Source organism: Hemitrygon akajei, chromosome 5 (assembly GCF_048418815.1).
Source record: "Hemitrygon akajei chromosome 5, sHemAka1.3, whole genome shotgun sequence".
NCBI lineage: Eukaryota > Metazoa > Chordata > Chondrichthyes > Myliobatiformes > Dasyatidae > Hemitrygon > Hemitrygon akajei.
Window position 1 is genome coordinate 148,051,914 of NC_133128.1, and position 19,186 is coordinate 148,071,099.

Below are 19,186 nucleotides of genomic sequence, written 5' to 3' on the forward strand. Positions count from 1 at the left end.
GGGGAGGGAGCTCTCTAGATCAGTAGGGTATACAGAAAGGGATTTAAAAGTTGAAGCAGCCATGATTTTTGTTTTAATCAAGATAATTACTATAAAATGCTCAGGGCCTTGAAATAAACAAAGATGGTTACAATCATTCAGTTGAAAGATTGGAGAATCAGCAGTGTACCACTTTTGCTGTAAGAAAACACAATCATAAAATGACTAAGAAAGTCATCATTGTACTGCCTGGTGATATTGTACAAATATTTTTTTAAATGCATTGAAAACAATGTCCAGATAAGTTTTCATGCATTAAAAGGCTGGGACCTAGTACTGTCAGGATACAGAATATTTATACACATCAAATGCTTAGCACCTTGCCACTCATGGCCAACGGATTTATATGACAATACTGATAATGGATTTCTGATTCATAAACAATGAATAGACAACCAATTCCAGGCACAGTAAAAAGTTTTCATTCAATGTATTTTGCTTTTTGCCTTTGAGGAACATATTTCAATACTCCAAAAGTGGAAGATTGTAAATGCTACAGTATTCATTTAGTGTGTAGAATCATCTATTACTAAGACATGACAAAGATACATACTTTTAGTTCTGCTCACAGAAGGAAAATACTGCTTTAAGAAACTGTTGTATTGAGCCATGTTTCAACAAAATTGCATTGTTATTACACACACCTAATCTGCTTGCATGTGACAGTAGCTATACCCTGGTATACCACTTTGACAGGTGGGTGTAGCTGACATCCTCATACCCTGGTGAGATAGGGACATGCCTGTCCTAGCATATGAATCCAGGCGGACTGGATGGATGAGATCTACAGTGAGATACAATAGTCATGAAGGTAGCTCTACAACAGTCCATAGAAAGCAAAGGGCATGACAAGACACAGACAAAATCATGGCCATCCACTGCAATCAAAGAAGACCTCAGTTGTGACCGTGGTTCATAGCACTAGACCCAGACTTCTGAGGCTGAATGTGTGAAACTGTCCCAGTGCAAAAGCTTTTCCACTTTAAAACTTTCCCTCACAGGTTTCCAGACATCAAATGTGATGGACAACCATCACCACCATATACTCCAAAAGACTGTAAATCAAATTATATATTATATCCTGTATATATTTAATTAAATCTAATCTAAACTCATTGTAAAGCAGATGAAATCACCAGAGAGCCCAATAAAGTTCATATTTTCCATCTAGTATTTATACAGATTATAAAATCATTGTGCCAGAATATAGCTCAATTTTTGATAAGACATACTTTACTGATCACTTAGCATCCATTGAGTGAATGCCTGCCAGGAAGGGCTATGTTAGTGGAGGCAGCTGAGGATAGACAGAAATTGGCAGGGGAGTTGAAATGGTAGCTGTCACAGGCTAAATACTTAGCAAAGCAGATGGCTATTCTGCACTATGTCTCACCAAAGTAGGGGAGGCCACTTTGAGGGCAGTGATTGCAAAAGATGAGATGGAGGAGGTGCACATGAATCTCTGCCTCACCTGGAAGGTTCCTTGATAGTGGTAAGGGGAGGGGGGAGGAGATGCAGGAAATGTGCCTGGGCCAGTGAGGAGGGGATATTGGGTTGAATCATGTTGCAGCTGGTGAAAATAAGATGAATTGGATGCAGAGGCAAGGACTAAAGGAACTATACCTTAGCTTGAGCTGGAGGGAAGTGGGATTAAGAGCAAAGGTATGGAAATGGAGAAAGGGTGAAGACTTTAACCACAGTAGGAAGCCAATTTTCCTGAAAAAGAAAACATGCCATGGAAGGGTAGGCATTCTGAGAACAGATGCAGGAATGGCAACTCTACAAAAGGCAGCATGGTGGGAAGTGTAGTCTAGGTTTCAATGGGTTGCAGTAAATGTCAGTGGATACATAAACTCTTCTCAGCTTCAGGTGTTAATTCTAACTGATATTTCAATGCTGGAAAAACACTGATCATTTTTCATTTACTTTTATGGGGAATCAGTGGATAGTTTGTTATCTGAGATCAGGAAAGAGGAGAGTGTTATTGGAAAAGGTCCAGATGAATGTAAGAATTAGAATGGGAATGAAAATTAGTAGCTAAGTTAACAAAATAGATGTGTTCCACACAAGCACGGAAGGAGCACAAATGTACAGTACATAGGTGCCGATATAGAGGAGAAGATTTTGGGAAATGTTGCTAGGGTTGGTTTGGAACAACGGCCTTTTCATGAAGCCAAAGAAGATGATGTACCTGTGGCCTATGCAAGTGCCCACTGCTGTACCTTTGAAAGTGACAAGAATTTGGTCAAGGTGGGAAGTTGGTTTGACCGGGCAGAGAAGAATAATAAAATGGGGACCCGCAAAGTACATAGGGACTGACTTAGTTTAAGGTTTATCACGAAAACTGCCACAAATGAATACAGCCTTGTTTTTTTAAAAAAAATACCTGGGGAATAAAGCTGGAAAACTCAAGGCCCAAATCAATATAATGAACTGACCAGCTTTAACATCAGATAGATGCTCAAATGAGAAAAATACCTAACCCTCTTCTATATTCAGCAATGAAGTACAGTACATCTGTATGGTCAATTGCTTGCATACACAGTCAGAGCTGGACAGCAGAGAAATACACCCTTCTGCCCAAGTTGTTCATGCTGACCATAATACCCACATATGTTAGTCTCATTTTCCTGCAATAGGTTCATATCCCTCTACTCCTCCCTGTCCAAGTACCTGTTCAAATGAAACTAAATACCAGTACTGGGGAGCAGGTACAGAGGAGATGTCAGGGGTAAGTTTTTTCACTCAGCGGTGAGTGCGTGGAATGGCCATCCGGCAACGGTGGTGGAGGCGGATACAATAGGGTCTTTTAAGAGGATTTTAGATAGATACACGGAGCTTAGTAAAATAGAGGGCTATAGGTAAGCCTATTAATTTCTGCGGTAGGGATGTGTTTGGCACAACTTTGTGGGCTGAAGGGCCTGTATTGAGCTGTAGGTTTTTCTATGTTTCTATGTTTTTTAAGTTGACGTGTGCTTCCTTCCAATGGTGACCAAACCTTTAATTTCGTTTGAATACAAGTTCCCTACATTTACCTGTATTACTTTCTCACTGTTAAATGTACCCCCACTCCCTCCCCACTTACTAAATACTATTTTCCCTCTAGTTGTGTCCCAATCTCCTTTTTCCACTTTCTGCCACATATTGTTGAAATCGGCGCTCCCCTAAACCCAAATCTAGAATCATCGTTGTCTTTTTCTGTGATTACTGTAAAACTTAGTGAACTTGGGTTCTTGCTTCCAAAGGGTTCCTCAAGAGACACTTCCATCACTTGCTCATCCTTATTCTCTAAGATCCATTAACACCTCTTCCCAAGAAAAACTCTGCACACACCTTTAAAGACTTCTCAAATGCATTTTACAAATTCCATCTGAGCCACACCCCTTACGTTGAGGTAATCCCAGTCAATATCGGGAAAGTTAAAATCACTTACTGTGGTGTTTAACTACAACTTATCTTTGTATCTGTTCTTCTAATCCCTGTTACTAGTGGATTTATGGTATAACCTTATCAAAATAATTGCCCTTTTCTCACTTCTCAATTCCACTGATACTACTTCATTGGCTGATTGCTCCAGGATGTCCTCCCAGAGTACTATTGTAATACTCTCTCTGACTAGGAATATAGCACTCCCTCTACTTTTGTCCGCCCTTCTGTAATGCCTGAAGCTTCTATACCCCAGATTATTGAGCAGACAGCTCTGCCCAGCACTCAAACATGTTTTCATGATAGCAACAATACCACATACAGATAGACAGCTCTCAGCTCACCTGTCTAACCCTTGTATCAAAGTAAATGCAGTTAAACCTACCAGCCCTCTCATGCTCTCTAATATGTCTATCTATTGGACTTGCCCTATGGTCATGATAAACACCAAGTTAAATGCTGTAATATACAGATGATTCTGAGTGAATACCTTACAAACATAGGCATTGTGCCCCTTATTTGTGTCATGTGTTAAAAAATAATCAAACTTCAAAAACTTATGTGCTGTGTTCTAAGACATGGGCAATTGTGGTCCAGATCATGATTGTTTTGGGCAAGTTTGTGTGTAGAAGTGGTTTGTCATTGCATTCTAGGCAGTGTTTTTAGAAGACAGGTGACCTCAGCCCTTACTAATACTCTTAAGAGATCGTCTCCCTGGTGTCTATGGTCACATAACCAGGACTTGTGCTATGCACCAGCTGCTCATACGATCATCTACTACTTGCACCCATGGCTTCATGTGAGCATGATTGGGGGGCTAAGTAGGTGTACACCTTGCCCAAGGGTGGCCTGCAGGCTAGCGGAGGGAAGGATCACCCTACATCTCCTCTGGTAGAGGCATACATATCTCCGCCCTGCTACTCACTTGGTAGCTTATCCTTGCAAATTACAGCTCACTACAGAATGACAGGAAACATTGAATCTCAAGCAATAAAACAAATCTGTATTAGACCAAAAGACATAGGAGCAGAATTAGGCTATTTGGCCCATCAGTGTGCTCATTATGGCTGATTTATTAACCATCTCAACACTATCCTCCTGTGTTTTCCCTGTAACCTTTGACACCCTGATTAATCAAGAAACTATCAACCTCCATCCTAAATATACAGTACTCAATGATCTGGCCTGCACAGCCACCTGTGGCAATGAATTTCACAGAATTACCACCACCAGGCTAAAGAAATTTTTCTTCATCTCTGTTATATACGTATGTCTCTGTAGTTTCAGGCTGTGCCATCTGGTCCTAGACTCCCCCACTATAGACTACATCCTCACCACATCAGTTTAACCAAATCTTTCAATATTTGACAGTTTCCAATGAGATTCCGCTTCATTCTTCTAAACTCCAGCCAGTATAGACCCAGAGCTATCAAATGCTCATTTGTTAACTCTTTCATTCTTGGGATAATTTTTGTGAATCTCCTCTGGAACCTCTCCAATGCCAGCAAATCTTTTCTTAGACAAGAGGACCAAAACTGCTCACAATACTCTGTGCAACCTGACGAATGCCTTAAAATGCCTCGGCATTACATCCTTACTTTTCTATTCTAGTCCTCTCAAAATGAATGTTAATATGAATGAATGGAAAGAACGAAATGAAAGCATTTGCCTTCCTTATGAGTGATTGAACCTGCCAGTTAACCTTGAGTTCCACTGCAGCTCTGATTTTTGAATTTAGAAAATAGTGCACACCTTTATTTATTCTGCCAAAGTGCATGACCATGCACATTCCTACATTATATTCCATCTGCCACTTCTTTGTCCATTCCCTCAATCATTCTAAGTCTTTCTTCTGACACCCTGCTTCCTCAACATTACCTGTCCCTCTACCTATCTTCATTTTGTCCACAAACTTGGCCACAAAGCCATCAATCCTTCATCCAAATAATTAACATACAACGTGAAAAGAACTGGTCCCAACACTGATCCCTGTGGCACACAATTAGTTACCAGCAGCCAACCAGAAAAAGGCCCCTTTTATTCCCACTCATTTCCTCCTGCCAGTCAGCAAAACTTTTATCCATGCTAGTACCTTTCCTGCAACTCCATTGACTCTTGTTAAGCAGCCTCGTGAGGCACCTTGTCAAAAACCTTCTGAAAATCCAAATAAACAACGTCCACTGACTCTCCTTAGTCTATCCTACCTGTTATTTCCACAAAGAATTCCAACAAATTGTTAGGCAAAATTTCCCCTATATAAAACCATCCTTAGCTGTGTGCTAAATAATACTCTTGATAACACACTGTTAAGTATCACTGGCCCATGAGAAGTGGCTCCAATTCTAATGACATTCTCCCTTCCCTTTTTCCATTGGGCAGGAAATACAAAGCCTGAAATATAAATACCACTGGGCCAAAGGACAATTTCCACCCCACTTTTATAAGACTGTTAAATGGTTTTCTAATAGGGTAAGATGGATCTGAACCCACAATTTACCTTGTTATAAGACCATAAGATATAGGAGCAGAGTTAGATCATTTGGTGCATTGAGTCTGCTCCCCATTTCATCGTGGCTGATCCATTTCCCTCTCAAGCCCATTCTCCTGCCTTCTCCCTGTAAACCTTCATGCCCTGACTAATCAAGAATCTATCAACCACTGCCTTAAATATACTCAATGACTTGACCGCCACAGTTGCCTATGGCAACGAACTCCACAGGTTCACCACTCTCTGGATGAAGAAATTCCTCCTCATCTCAGTTCTAACTGGATGTTCCTCTAATCTGGGGCTCTGCAGTATGGTCCTAGATATCCCCACCATAAGAAACATCCTCTCCACGTCCACTCTATTGAGGCCTTTCAACATTCAATAGGTTTCAATGAGGTCTCACCTGAATTCCAATGAGTACAACCACAGAGCTATCAAACGCTCCTCATATGATAAGCCTTTCAATCCCAGAATCATTTTTGTGAATCTCCTTTGAATGCTCTCTGTCAAGTCAAACTTGAGTTTCTAGAAAGTATTGGGACCTAGAGGCAAAAGAAAATAAAATTTTAAAAGTAATAGTAAGAATCCACTGATAGACCGGATGGAACCCACTGCCTGAGTGCTGCTTCTGCCCGGAACACTGGGGGGGGGACCCCACAGCGTCACAGCAGCAGTCCCGGAGCAGTATTGGAATCTGCGGTAAGATGCTGAACTTTAAATAACTTGAGAGACTGTTTCATGGAAAAGCGCACTGCTGTCACTGCGTTTGGGTTAGCGCTAGCTTTGTCACGGGGATCATTGAGCACAGACACTTCTCGGAAATGGCGCAAGGTTGAAGAAAAGCTCGTGAACCTTCGGGAAGGGTTTGCCGGGTTTGAAAACATAACAGTCCATTAGATAAATGGAGACTGTGCAGGTTGGAATTGGTCTACAAAGTCCGAGAGGCAGCCAGTTTTTTCACCTTATGGCTAATGACTAAGAGCTAAGGACTAATGACTAATGGAACTAACGGAACTATCAAACTGCCGCATTTGCGAAAAATAAAAAGAGAGAAAAAAGGAAAAGTCGTTTGGTCATTGAGTGGAATCCAGTTAAAAAACCTTCGGGTAGGCACATTCAATCCCTTTTAAGTGGGGAAGCTGCACATGTTCAAAGAAGAACAAGTTCAAACTCTCCAATGTCAGCACATCCTCTCTTGTATAAAGGGCCCAAAACAACTCACAATTCTCCAAACTGAGGCCTCACCAGTGCCTTGTTAAATTACATCCCTACATCTCAAAATTACATCCCTACTTTTAATATTCTAATCCCCTTGAAATGAATGCTAACATTGCATTTGCCTTCCTCACCACTGACTCAGTGTGCAAATTATCTTTTAGGAAATTCTACACAAAGACTTCTAAGTCCATTTCTACCTCAGATTTGTGTACTTTCCTTCCATTTGGTAAAAGTCTACTCTTTTATCTCTTCTAATAGAAGTGCATAAACATATTCTTCCTGCCACTATTCTATCTGCCACTTAATTGCGCATCCTCCTAATTTGTCCAAGTCCTTCTGCAGCCTCCCTGCTTCCTCAATACTACCCACCCCTCCACCTATCTTTGTATTGTCTGCAAACTTTGCCACAAGGCAGTAATTCTATCATCCAAATCATTGACATATAATGTAAAAAGAACTAGTCCCAACACAGACCCTATGGACAACCCCAGCCAGAAAAGGCTCCTTTATTCCCACTCCTTGCCTTCTGCCAGCCAGTCAATGCTCTATCCATAGCATCTTTCTTGTAACATCATGGGCTCTGAACTTGCTAAGCAGCACCTTGAAAATTGAAGTACACAACATTCTCAGATTCTCCCTTGCCTATCCTGCTTGTTATTTCTTCAAAGATTTCTAACAAATTTAGCAGACAAGAGTTTCCCGTAAGGAAACCATGCTGACCATGGCCTATTTTATCATGTGCCTCCAGGTTCCCCAAAACCACACCCTTAACAATCGACTCCAATATCTTCCCAACCACTGAGGTGAGACGTTTTATCGCTATTCCTTTCGCACCTTGTGGTGCATTAGGCACATCTTTGCCATCTCATTAGCATTTTTGGCTTTTTTTTTTACAAGGCCGAGTTGCTAGCTCAACTCTTAACTCAGCACGGATGGTAAGTGTGCAAGGAGCAGACCGGATTTGAACCCAGGACCACTTGCCTTGAAGTCTGGCACGAATGACCTGACATCACCAGCCAGCTTTGACGTCAGTCTAACAGGCCTGTAAGCTCCTTTCTTCCTTCTTGGAGAGTGGAGTAACATTTTCAATTTTCCGGTCCTCCAGAACCATGCCAGAATCTACTGATTTTTGAAAGATCATTACTAATGCCTCCACAAACTCTTTTAGAACCCTGGGGTATGGACTATTTGGTCCAGGCGATTTATCTACCTTCATGGTTACACTGTGTAATGATTTCATTTGTATGATCAGTATGCAAGAAAAGCTTATCTAAATAAACCAATCGCAAGTCAATAACCTTCACATTTTAGAAAGGATATAAGTCACAGAATCTGAAATGAATGTAGGAGTTACTCTACCTTGTGTCTCTGTTCAGGTTATGTAGTTCACATAAATGACAAATTGAGCTAAATAACTCTATTGTTGATGAATACTCCCATAATATTTTAGACACGTCACATTAACACTAAAATATGCATCTCAATGGTCATCATAATTACAAATCATCTAAAGTATTCAAGGTTTGGTCTTACCCAGAGTTACAAAGGTAAATAACAAACTGAAATACAGTTTATGCTACTCACTGGCATTCGACTGAAATAGCAAAAATCCTGACAAGTTATATCTGGAAGACAAATAACTTGGCTTTATTGTATATTACATGATCTGACTCTATAAGCTGATTCACATAAAACTAGTTCACTTCTGTAGTACGATACACTCATAAGGCACAACAGACCATCAAGACTTGAGACACACAAGACTTGAGACACACAAACCATGAATCACGACTTCATTAAAGCAATACATTTATGGCTGGTAATTCACCAGCCAAGCTTTGGAATGTTAATGAATAGTTCCTTGCACTATTCGCATGATGGCACATTGTTCTGCCTTACATCAACAAATTCTGTAAACTACTAATTAATTTATGAGAATGAAATTCACCAAATTAGTTTTCCAGCAGACAATATTTTAACATACGTTTTTGACTTTGAGCAGTTATCTTGAGTCATCAGGAATAAATACTTTTGTTAAAAGATCTAAACAATAGCACAGTTTACACAAGACTAGTCAGTTAGCCAACATGAACATATTACTGATTGTAACATTTACTGAAAAAATAATGGAACTTGAGTTACAATGAAGGAGGACGAAAAGTTCTCCATCCCAGAGGAATAGTGTTTTAAAAGTGAGATTCATCCGTACTTGCATTAGTCTCACCAGATTCATCATGTGACCCAACTAATGGATCCGAAAGAAGAGGATTTTCTGTTCCATCCTCTTCACTGATATACAGGGCCATTTCTTGATGTTCAGGTAAGTCGCTTATTTCAAGATCTCCAATGCCTTCACTGTGAAGGAGTGAGACCTGTTCCAGTGGCTGTGTCTGTATTTGCACCATGCTTTCTTTGTTACGATCTTTATGTGCACTCTCTGAAAGTGTTGGCTTCACCTAAAAAAAATATAAGCACGGTTTTATAACAGGACAAGGCTGGAGTGGTATTCCTTTTATCCTTTCTGAAGCAATGCTCTAGGCAACCTGGACTCAAACTGTGTCTGTTCACTGTTGTCGATCATCCCTATGAATGATGCTCATAGTTTTTTTTATAGAGGCCATCTTATTTTACAGTTCTAAAAGAGGAGTCATAGTTTGGCAGTGCAGAGTTTTATAGAATATACTGCCTTTGTATTGAGAGGACAATGCGCAGTTTTGCCATTATGTGTCAGACTCTGTGTCTTTGTACATTATCATTGTTAAAATAAACCCTGAGAGTTACTTCCAATATATTGTTGAATAATTGTATGGCCAATAATATCCCAAAATGTATATTGTTCCAGCAATGACCAGAATAAAGTTTATTCTCTTCCCTGTCTACCAAGGCTCCTACACAACTCTGTTCTTCAGCTGAATGCAGCAGACAAAACATACTCATGCAATTCTTAATCCTTTTTTTAACTTTAGGATTAGCAGGAGCAGACTTCTCTGTCTTGCACTTAGACTTCTTTTTTTCCTTTCCCCGTAGACATCTGTTTTGCTTGTGTCTACCTGATGCTCAGTTTAATTTAGAGACTTGCAACTTAAAAAACTAAATTCCACTGAACGGGATCTAATTGTCACTCTCACTGTGTTAGAACATCACTAAATCATCATCCTATCTTTCCTTTTTTCTCTTTTCACTTATTTAATATCTTCTCACAGCACAGCAGCAGATGCATTTGCCTTATTCTCTTGCCCAGTTCTGATCATTTGTTGCTCTACAAATCATTTAACCATCTAAAATGCAAGAACCAATGAATGAAACTTCACATTGCTACCAACAGCTACAACTTCCCTTGAGTAAACTCATGGCAAAATCACCTAATTGAAAAATTATTAAAGACTCTCACAACTTGAGTAGCATTACAAAACTTTGGAGGTAATTTGGAGGTTCAGGAAAGTGCTGAAGGGTTTGCTTTGCATCCCCGTTTCCTGGTCAACTCTAGCTTATGACAAACTCCCACATACTCTATGACAATAGTGGACTGATTATGTAAGATAGAATTAATATCACACCATCTTTTGTAGCAGTATATGCTGCCACATCAATTATATAAAGTGAAACAACATTACATATTTATGTAATTTTTCTCTTTATTCTGAATCCCCAGATCCTGTACCACACCATCTTCAGCTCAAGAAGACCTCATTTACCTCAATCTATTACATTTTGGCACTGGAAGAACTAGAGAAAGTATAGGATTAAAGAGTTCATTTCAGTTCAATTACTTAGAATTCAAAACAATATACAATTTTGTGAAGGTAAATTTAAACTTAACACAAAATCACTTTCCATCATCAATAGACTAGCATGAAAAATTAAACATGATCACCACAAGGTTTGGAGAATGTCTTTCATTTGGAGAAATGTTTCTCATTCACAGGACTGTTGAATAAAAACACTGAAGGAGAATCCATCAAAGATATCAAACCTTAAGAAAATGTATGTGCATCACAGAGAAAATAAATACAAGCTTTAAAGAGAAACATCCTTGTTCATGGGACAACAGAAACAGGATGTGTGTATGTGGACACCTCATTGGCATTTATTTATTTAGAGATACAGTGCACAATAGATCATTCTAGCCTATCAAGCCATACCACTCAGTAACCCCCAGCAACCGCGATTTAACCCTAACCTTACCATAGGACAATTTACAATGATCAACTAACCTAACAGTATGTCTTTGGACTGTGGGAGGATGCTGATTCTGGTGAAAACAAACACGTTCCACGGGAAGACGTACAGACTCCCTGCAGAGGACGCTGGGATTGAACGCTGATGCACCGAGCTGTAACAGTGTCATGCTAACTGCTATGCCACCATGGTGCCCATGTATGCAATGGATTCAACAGTTTTCTGTTTTTCTAAAGTTATTATTCCATAAATTAGCTTAGATACCATTACAAAACATTTACGTCCTAATTGTCAACTTGGCTTTGTTTAAACACTGTCATTTCATAGAATCAATAACCATCACATTTTAGAAAGGATATAAGTCACAGATTCTGGAATCAGTATAACCTCTGTTCAGGTTAGTTAGTTCATGTAAATGCCTAATTGAACTAAACCCAACAGATTTCAGTGCCAAGTTTTGCAGATAATTTGGATAAAAAGTTAACCAGATCTTGTCTGCCTTCTTAAACACAAGATTCTGCAAATGCTGAAATCCAGAGTAACACACACAAAATGCTGGAGGAACTCGACAGGTCTGGCAGCATGTATGGAAAGGAATGAACAGTCAACATTTCAGGCTGACACTCCTCATCGGAAAGGGGAAGAAGACCAGAATAAGAAGATCGGGGAGGGGAAGGAGTATAAACTAGAGGGTGATAGGTGAGGGAGCAGGTGGCTGGATGGAGGAAGGGGGATGAAGTGAAAAGTTGGGGGGGGGGGTGGTAAGTGGAAGATGTAATGGCTGAATAAAAGGAACCTGATAGGAGAGAATGGGCCACTGAAGAAATTCAATGGAGGGGCACCAGAGGGAGGCGCAAGGCAGATGTGGAGAAGAAGTATGAGGTGAGTCAGAAAGGGGAATGGAACAAAGGGAGGAGGTGGAGGGGCAAAAATTACCAGAAGGTAGAGAAATTGATGTTCATGCTGTCAGGTTGGAGGCTACTCAGATGAGGTGTTGCTCCTCCAATCTGAGAGTTGGCTCATCAAGGCAGTACAGGAGGCCATGGACCAACATGTTGGAATGGAAACAGGCAGTGGAATTAACATGGTTGGTCACCGGAGAATGCAGCTTCTCACTTCACACCCCTCCCCCACTCAATGAGCTGACCCTTTACCTACTTCACCGATCACCTTCTAGTTTTTACTCTTTCCCCTCCCCCCTTCTTATTCTGGCTTCTTTCATCTTCCTTTCCAGTCCTGATGAAGGGTCTCAGCCCGAAGCATCGACTGTTAATTCCTTTCCACAGATTCTGTCTGATCTGCTGAGCTCTCCCAGCGTTTTGTGTGTGTTACTTGTCTGCCTTCTACTAAGAATAAAAAAAATATTTTCTTAATAATGATGTAGTTCTGCTGATGTTCTGATTAATGATTATCATTCAGCCAAAAACACCAGGATAGATTAACTCTAACAATACTGTTTGTGAGGATCTGCTGTATAAATTGTATTGCTGCTTTCATGCACGAGGGACTAAGCTTTGAAAACTACTGGCATGAAATATGCCTTATGAATGCATTTGTTTCATCATCATATGAAGAAGCCAGTAAGCATTTGACTTTTTTTTAAAGCACGACACTGACGTTTTATTGGTAAATCTTATTTTTTTTCAACTTTTAGCTTTCAGTTAAGCACATTTACCTGGCTGTTCTCAAGAAGGCCCGGATCCTGATTTGAAGGGCATGCAAGCGGTGCTGCTGAAGCAGGTGAAGTGGGGGTTGAAGATGGCTCTGCAGCAGATTCTGGTACACTGCCCTCAGTCTGCTCTGGCGCACTCTCCTTTCCTTCTACAATGGTTGTCTGCTGCTGAGCGACCATGCTATCCTGTTGCATTTCAGTGAAGGTCACTGATCTCTTTTGCTCTGTCAGAATCCAAGTAAAAAACTCTTTATCTTATTTTTCTAAATAATTCTCACACTGCACACCAAAAGATGATGATAAAGTCAATCCACCAACCATAATACATATTTATTCAATATGCTGGATGAATAATCCTGTAACATAACTAGAAAATTAGCTCTTAGCTTCTGACTCCATAATGTGATTTATTGCTGCCCATTTCATTTTACTGAATTTCTTCCTCTTGTTCCTGTAATTCTCCATTTGCCCTGTAATGGTCTCTAATCAAAAGAAATACAGAAAAGCAGACTGACCTGAAATTATTCTATCAAATAACTAAAGCTAAATGTAGTGGCCAAAAACAGTTTTAATAACTAAAGGAAAGGGTGCTGTGGACATGGATAGGTTAGACAGTCTTTAATCTAGGGTGGAGAAGTCAAATGCTTGAGAGCAGAGATATACTGTAGGTTGAAGGGGGGAAAGTTTAATGGAGACTTGTGAGGCAAGGCTTTTTTTTAATACACAGGGTGATGGGTGATTGGAACACTCTGCTGAGTAGGTGGTAGAAACAGATATACAGTTACAGGCACATGTGAGCTTTGAGACAGGCTCCTGAATGGACAGAAAATCAAGGGATATGAACCATGTGCAAGCAGATGGGATTAGTTTAGATTGGCGTCATGGTTGGCACAGACATGATGGGTCGAAGGGCTTGTTCTGCACTGTGCCATTCCATGTATTTCTAGTTTAATGTGATATCTTCAAAGATGTCAGTGGCATTACAAAATAATGCTGTTTTGTGCAAATAATCTGCTAATCATATCATTCTAGTTATATGGTAGCTCATGTATAAATATGAAGGAGCAGCACTAGGTTAGGTGAGGAAGAGCAAAGTTTAGAAAGCCACTAGAATGCACCATATGCCTGGGAAGACAAATGCTTCAATTTATGGATTGTGGTGAGAATATAGCAGAGCACCTATCTTTGTGTCCAAGAAGCATTCAAATACCATTCTGAAAAATAGTGTAACGTTTGTGGAATAAATACTAACATCGATTCCCGTCAATTACAATCCAAACTAAGGTACAGAAAATCAAAAAAAAAAACACTCACCTTAGGCATAATAACTGCCAAAAATTGTGACCATGTTATAAAAGTACTCTGGGGAATTATACCATTTCATGATTAGAACTATACAATCTCACTGGAATTCCATTTTAATGGGGTTTTAATTATAAGACCATAAGACATAGGAGTAGAACTAGACCATTCGGCCCATTAAGTCTGCTCTGTCATTCTATCATGGCTTATTTATTATCCCTCTCAATTCCATTCTCCTGCCTTTTTCTGATGCCCTTATTAAACAAGAACCCATCAACCTCTGTTTTTAAATATACCCAATGACTTGGCCTCCACAGCCACCCGTGGCAATGAATGCGACACATTCACTAGCCTCTGAAGAAATTCTTCCTCATCTCTACTTTAAAGTGACGCTCTTCTATTTTGAGGCTGTGCCTCTGGTCCTAGACTTACCCACTGTAGGATACATCCTCTCTACACCCCTCTATCTAGGCCTTTCAATATTCAATGGATTTCAATGAGATCCACCCTCATTCCTCTAAACGCCAATGAGTACAGGCCCAGAGTCATCAAAAGCTTCTCATATGCTAACCCTTTCATTCTTGTGAACATCCTCTGGAGTCTGTCCAATGCCAGTACACCCTTTTTTATACAAGAGGCCCAGAAATGCGCACAATACTCCCAAGTGCAATGCCTTATAAAGCCTCAACTTTACGTGTGTCTTTTATATGTGTCTTATGTGTGTCTTTTATTTATCTTAGTACTTGCACGCATCACTTTTGTACAAGCATGTTACATAGAAATTTAGATTTGACCTCTTTTGAGGGACCTGGGAAACACATAAATTAAACCTATACCTGCCCAAATGTTCATGTTCTTGATGATTATGGGGAGGACAGGGGCACAAAGTGATGCCAGTGCCTTACCCTAACCCCTTCCCGTGCACCCTACCTATACCACATAAATGTATGTTTCAAGTTATTTGCATTTCTATAACATACTTGCTACAATTCCAGTTTCTAAACGTACTTAGTTATTAGGTAAACCTTGGAATAACAAAAATGAATTTTGAATGTTACCAAGAGGTTTAGCTTTTGGCTGCATGCCTCGTCTGGTAGTGGACAACCGTGCCCCCTGTCGTCCTCTTACATCGGACTGTAACTTGGGTCGAGAGAGGAGAGCACGCCGAGGCTACAAGGAATATTCATCAATTAGACCGTGAGTTTTACACACCAGCATTTTTCCCCCCAAACACTTACTTTAATTTCTTACCTACAACTTGTTCGGAATTATATTTTAGTTTAGCAGTGTGAAACTCATCAGTGTTTGAACATGTTTTTCATTTTTAAACTTCCTGGTGCCAAAAAACTGAGTCTAAATATAACACACTGTATGTTCCAATAATGACTTTAATTCAACTTAAATAAGTATTGTTTTGTCCTAACCTTTGTTGCCTTTCCCAGTAAAGCAGGATTTCAATGTGGTATTTGCAATATGATTCTGGAGTAGACTCTGAAACCCAGTTGTGAGTAACCTTCCTGTGGCCCAGTTTATGCATTGACTGATCTCACTCTTCCAATGCAGTGTCATGTCACTAAAGGGGGATAGCTCTATGTAGAGGTCAGCACGCACTAATCAAACACCTTTCTGCCAAGCGCAATTAATAACTTACTATTAATCTGGCCTGTCACCTCTGCTTTACTTCTGTGGCCAGTGGTCTTACATGGGTAATGCAATCTGAATGCCACTGCTTGCCATTGTTTTATTTAGTTTGTCAAGAAGAAGATTTTCAGCTAACAGCCAAGATATCATCAAGATCACAAATGGTTTCCAGTTTCCAGTTGACAAACACGGCACTGAGAATCCATTGTGTGGGAACAACTCACAACTCCATGCCCCTATAATGTATTTAAAGGGAATCCTAATGTGCACCAAGATTCTAAATAGTCACATGAATTCCCTACATCTTTTATTAAAAAAGATTTTAAGATCTTTAGCAACTTCTATTTTTATTCGGAAATCTACAGAACAAAACATTTCCTTAGACAAACTTTGGAAAGGGGCTACTTTTAGTATATATTTAACTTTAACACAGAAATAAAATGTCCTTCGGCAATGAAACCACTAATGAACTTTATTTTTTAGCACTTCTGTTCCAATGCGATTAGCTTGCTGGAAGTGCAGTTCGAAATTCTCTTTGTGTTCCTGTGGTGAACTACATATACCTGTCTGGACGCGCCCCCCTGCTGACTGCTCCTGTGGCTCCTCCCACTGACCCCGGTATAAAGGTGATTGGAGACACAGACCCTTCCTCAGTCTCCAGGATGTTGTGTGATGGTCACTTGCTGCTTGTGCTTTCTTCCAGCCAATAAAAGCCTACCTTAACCCACGCCTCAGAGTTATTGATGGTGCATCAATTCCATAAACTGCTTCTCCCACACACATTTGCACTGATGTTGCATGGTTAAGTACTACTAACCCTGAAGAAGCCAACTCTCTAGAATTCTGGAAGCAAAATGTACTCTGGTGCAAGTACTGGATTCAACAGTGAAAGAGGCATCAGGAAAGCTGCAGTCACAAGTAGGCCTCTGGGGTTAGGGAAGGAATACAATGCCAAACTTTGACTTAATTGTGGAGGATGAAGATACTGATGCATTTTTAATTGGGTACAGCAGGCTGAAAGATTATTTTTCAATATACACTTCCTCTGAGGGCATAGGGGAGGAAAACCTTGGCAATGTTCCTCAGCTGAGTCCGTATTTATGGCGTAGATTAAAATGTGGTTCCGACCCCAAATGCACTGCAAGGAAGGCCACAGCCAACAAGTGTCTCCAACAATACACATTTTAATGATCTAGAGGGACCAACATTACAAATCCTGAGCATAAGAGTGCCCTGTCTGCACTAATCATTGACAAGTGAGGTGGAGTTTAACAGAGGCCTGGCCTGACAAACCCTGCTGGTGTTTTGGCCTGTTCACTGTTGATCTACACACGGCACAAAATGCAACCACGAACTATAAATAAAGCCACAGACCGGGAGCCAAGATGCTGATCAGCACAAATACGTGAGTTTGTTTTAAGGAACGTCAAAATATTAAATCAACTTTTTCACCCTATCAGTTTCTGCATTGCTCTGAAAGCTCAAAATTCACCCTCACCTGTCTTAGACCTCTCTTTCTTCCCAAAGGTTGTTGGATAAGAAGATTCTGCTGACCAGGTTCACTTTGTACACTCGCAACCCTGATGAGCAGATTAAACACAAATTAGATAACAAATCTTAATTATTCAATAAAAGGTATAGCAGTTCTTGCTTCATGTTTTTGTGACAAGCAGTTCTAATCTAACAGTGATGTCAGTGTTATAGCTTAATTTATAGATAATCCTAAAGACAATTGATTGGGAAAATCTCAAATATTCTTTTGAATTCATGCAAGTGCATTGTTTATAAATTAAAGTCATTCAATTAAAGCTCAATTAACAGGACAATATGTAATATTTCAGGATTGTATTTTGTGCATCTGAAATGTTTTGATTAAAATTTTCATGCATTTAAGATTAAAAACATCTTACAGCTAGTAATTTAATAAAATTCTTTTCTAATTACTTACTTCTGGTCTCAGCTAAGTCCAACAATTAGCAAGTTGCAGATTTTACTAAAATTATGAAATCCTGTGTAAATAATACTAAAATAAGCAATATTTTCATTTTGCTGAAATAGTATTTGTTGGTTTTTCAGTCCAAAAAAGTTCCTCCCCACATGCAAACAGCTAAGCTGAATATAATTTCACTCAGAAGGTAAAACTGCTAAAACAGAAGCAAAAACTACTGAGATCACAAAGATTTTCTGATTCACAAAAATATGTCTGGCAATGGTGGAGTATTACTTCAAATATTATGCAACAATAAAGAATAAAAGGGGCATCAAAATTCTACTGTACTTGATATAATTACAATTTCAAGAAATATCACTGCTAAAGTGAAAATTGTCCGTGTTTCTCAGTTTACATAGCTGTATATGAAAGCACCTACTGGTACTGATTCTACACACAGCTGTCCCAAAGAAATCACCTGCATCTGTTGGGCCAATTAGATGAGCAGAGATTTTCTTTTTATTTTTTGTAAATAAGATAATAGTCAAACTAAAACTGAGCTCACACATTCTCAACAGAAGGTAGGTGCGTGAGGCTTGATCTAATGAAGGTTTATAAAAGTCTGATGGGCCTGGCCAGAACCTTAACACGAAGTACACTGCAGATGCTGGGGTCAAATCAACACGTACAAACACGCTGGAGGAACTCAGCAGGTCGGGCAGCTTCCGTGGAAATGAGCAGTCAACATTTTGGGCCGAGACCCTTCGTCAGGACTGAAGAAGGAGGGGGCAGGGGCCCTATAAAGAAAGTGGGGGGAGGGCGGAAGGTGCCAGGTGAAAAACCAATCAGAGGAAAGATCAAGGGGTGGGGGAGGGTAAGCAGGGAGGGGATAGGCCGGAGAGGTGAAGAAGGAATGTAAGGGGAAAGCACTATAGGCAGTAGTAGAAGGCAGAATCATGAGAGAGGTGATAGGCAGCTGGAAGAGGAGGCAGAGTGAAAGTGGGATGGGGGAAGGGAGAGGGAGGGAATTATCGTAAGTCTGAGAATTCGATGTTCATACCAAGGTCATACCATGCTCAACACCTCATATACCGTCTGGGTAGTCTCCAGCCCCTTGGTATGAACATCGAATTCTCCAACTTCTGGTCATTTCCTCCCTCTCCCTTCCACCATCCCACTTTCACTCTGCCTCCTCTTCCAGCTGCCTATCACCTCTCTCATGATTCTGCCGCCTTCTACTACCCATAGTGCTTTCCCCTTAGATTCCTTCTTCACCTTTCCTGCCTATCCC

At 40.1% G+C, this 19,186-nt stretch overlaps 1 protein-coding gene across 5 annotated transcripts in view; it reads right to left on the reverse strand.

The window, feature by feature from the left end:
• Positions 1-445: 445 nt before the first annotated feature.
• unc80 (unc-80 homolog (C. elegans)) overlaps positions 446-19,186 on the reverse strand; it is a 214,181-nt gene continuing 195,440 nt past the window's right edge. For all 5 annotated transcript variants that reach the window (XM_073046799.1, XM_073046802.1, XM_073046797.1 and 2 more), the window contains 4 exons: positions 17,464-17,545; positions 15,383-15,494; positions 13,026-13,246; positions 446-9,627 (listed from right to left, as the gene is read on the reverse strand). In XM_073046799.1, the coding sequence (XP_072902900.1) occupies positions 9,358-9,627; positions 13,026-13,246; positions 15,383-15,494; positions 17,464-17,545 (685 nt within the window). In that variant the 3' untranslated portion in view covers positions 446-9,357. The remainder of the gene's footprint in view (positions 9,628-13,025; positions 13,247-15,382; positions 15,495-17,463; positions 17,546-19,186) is intronic.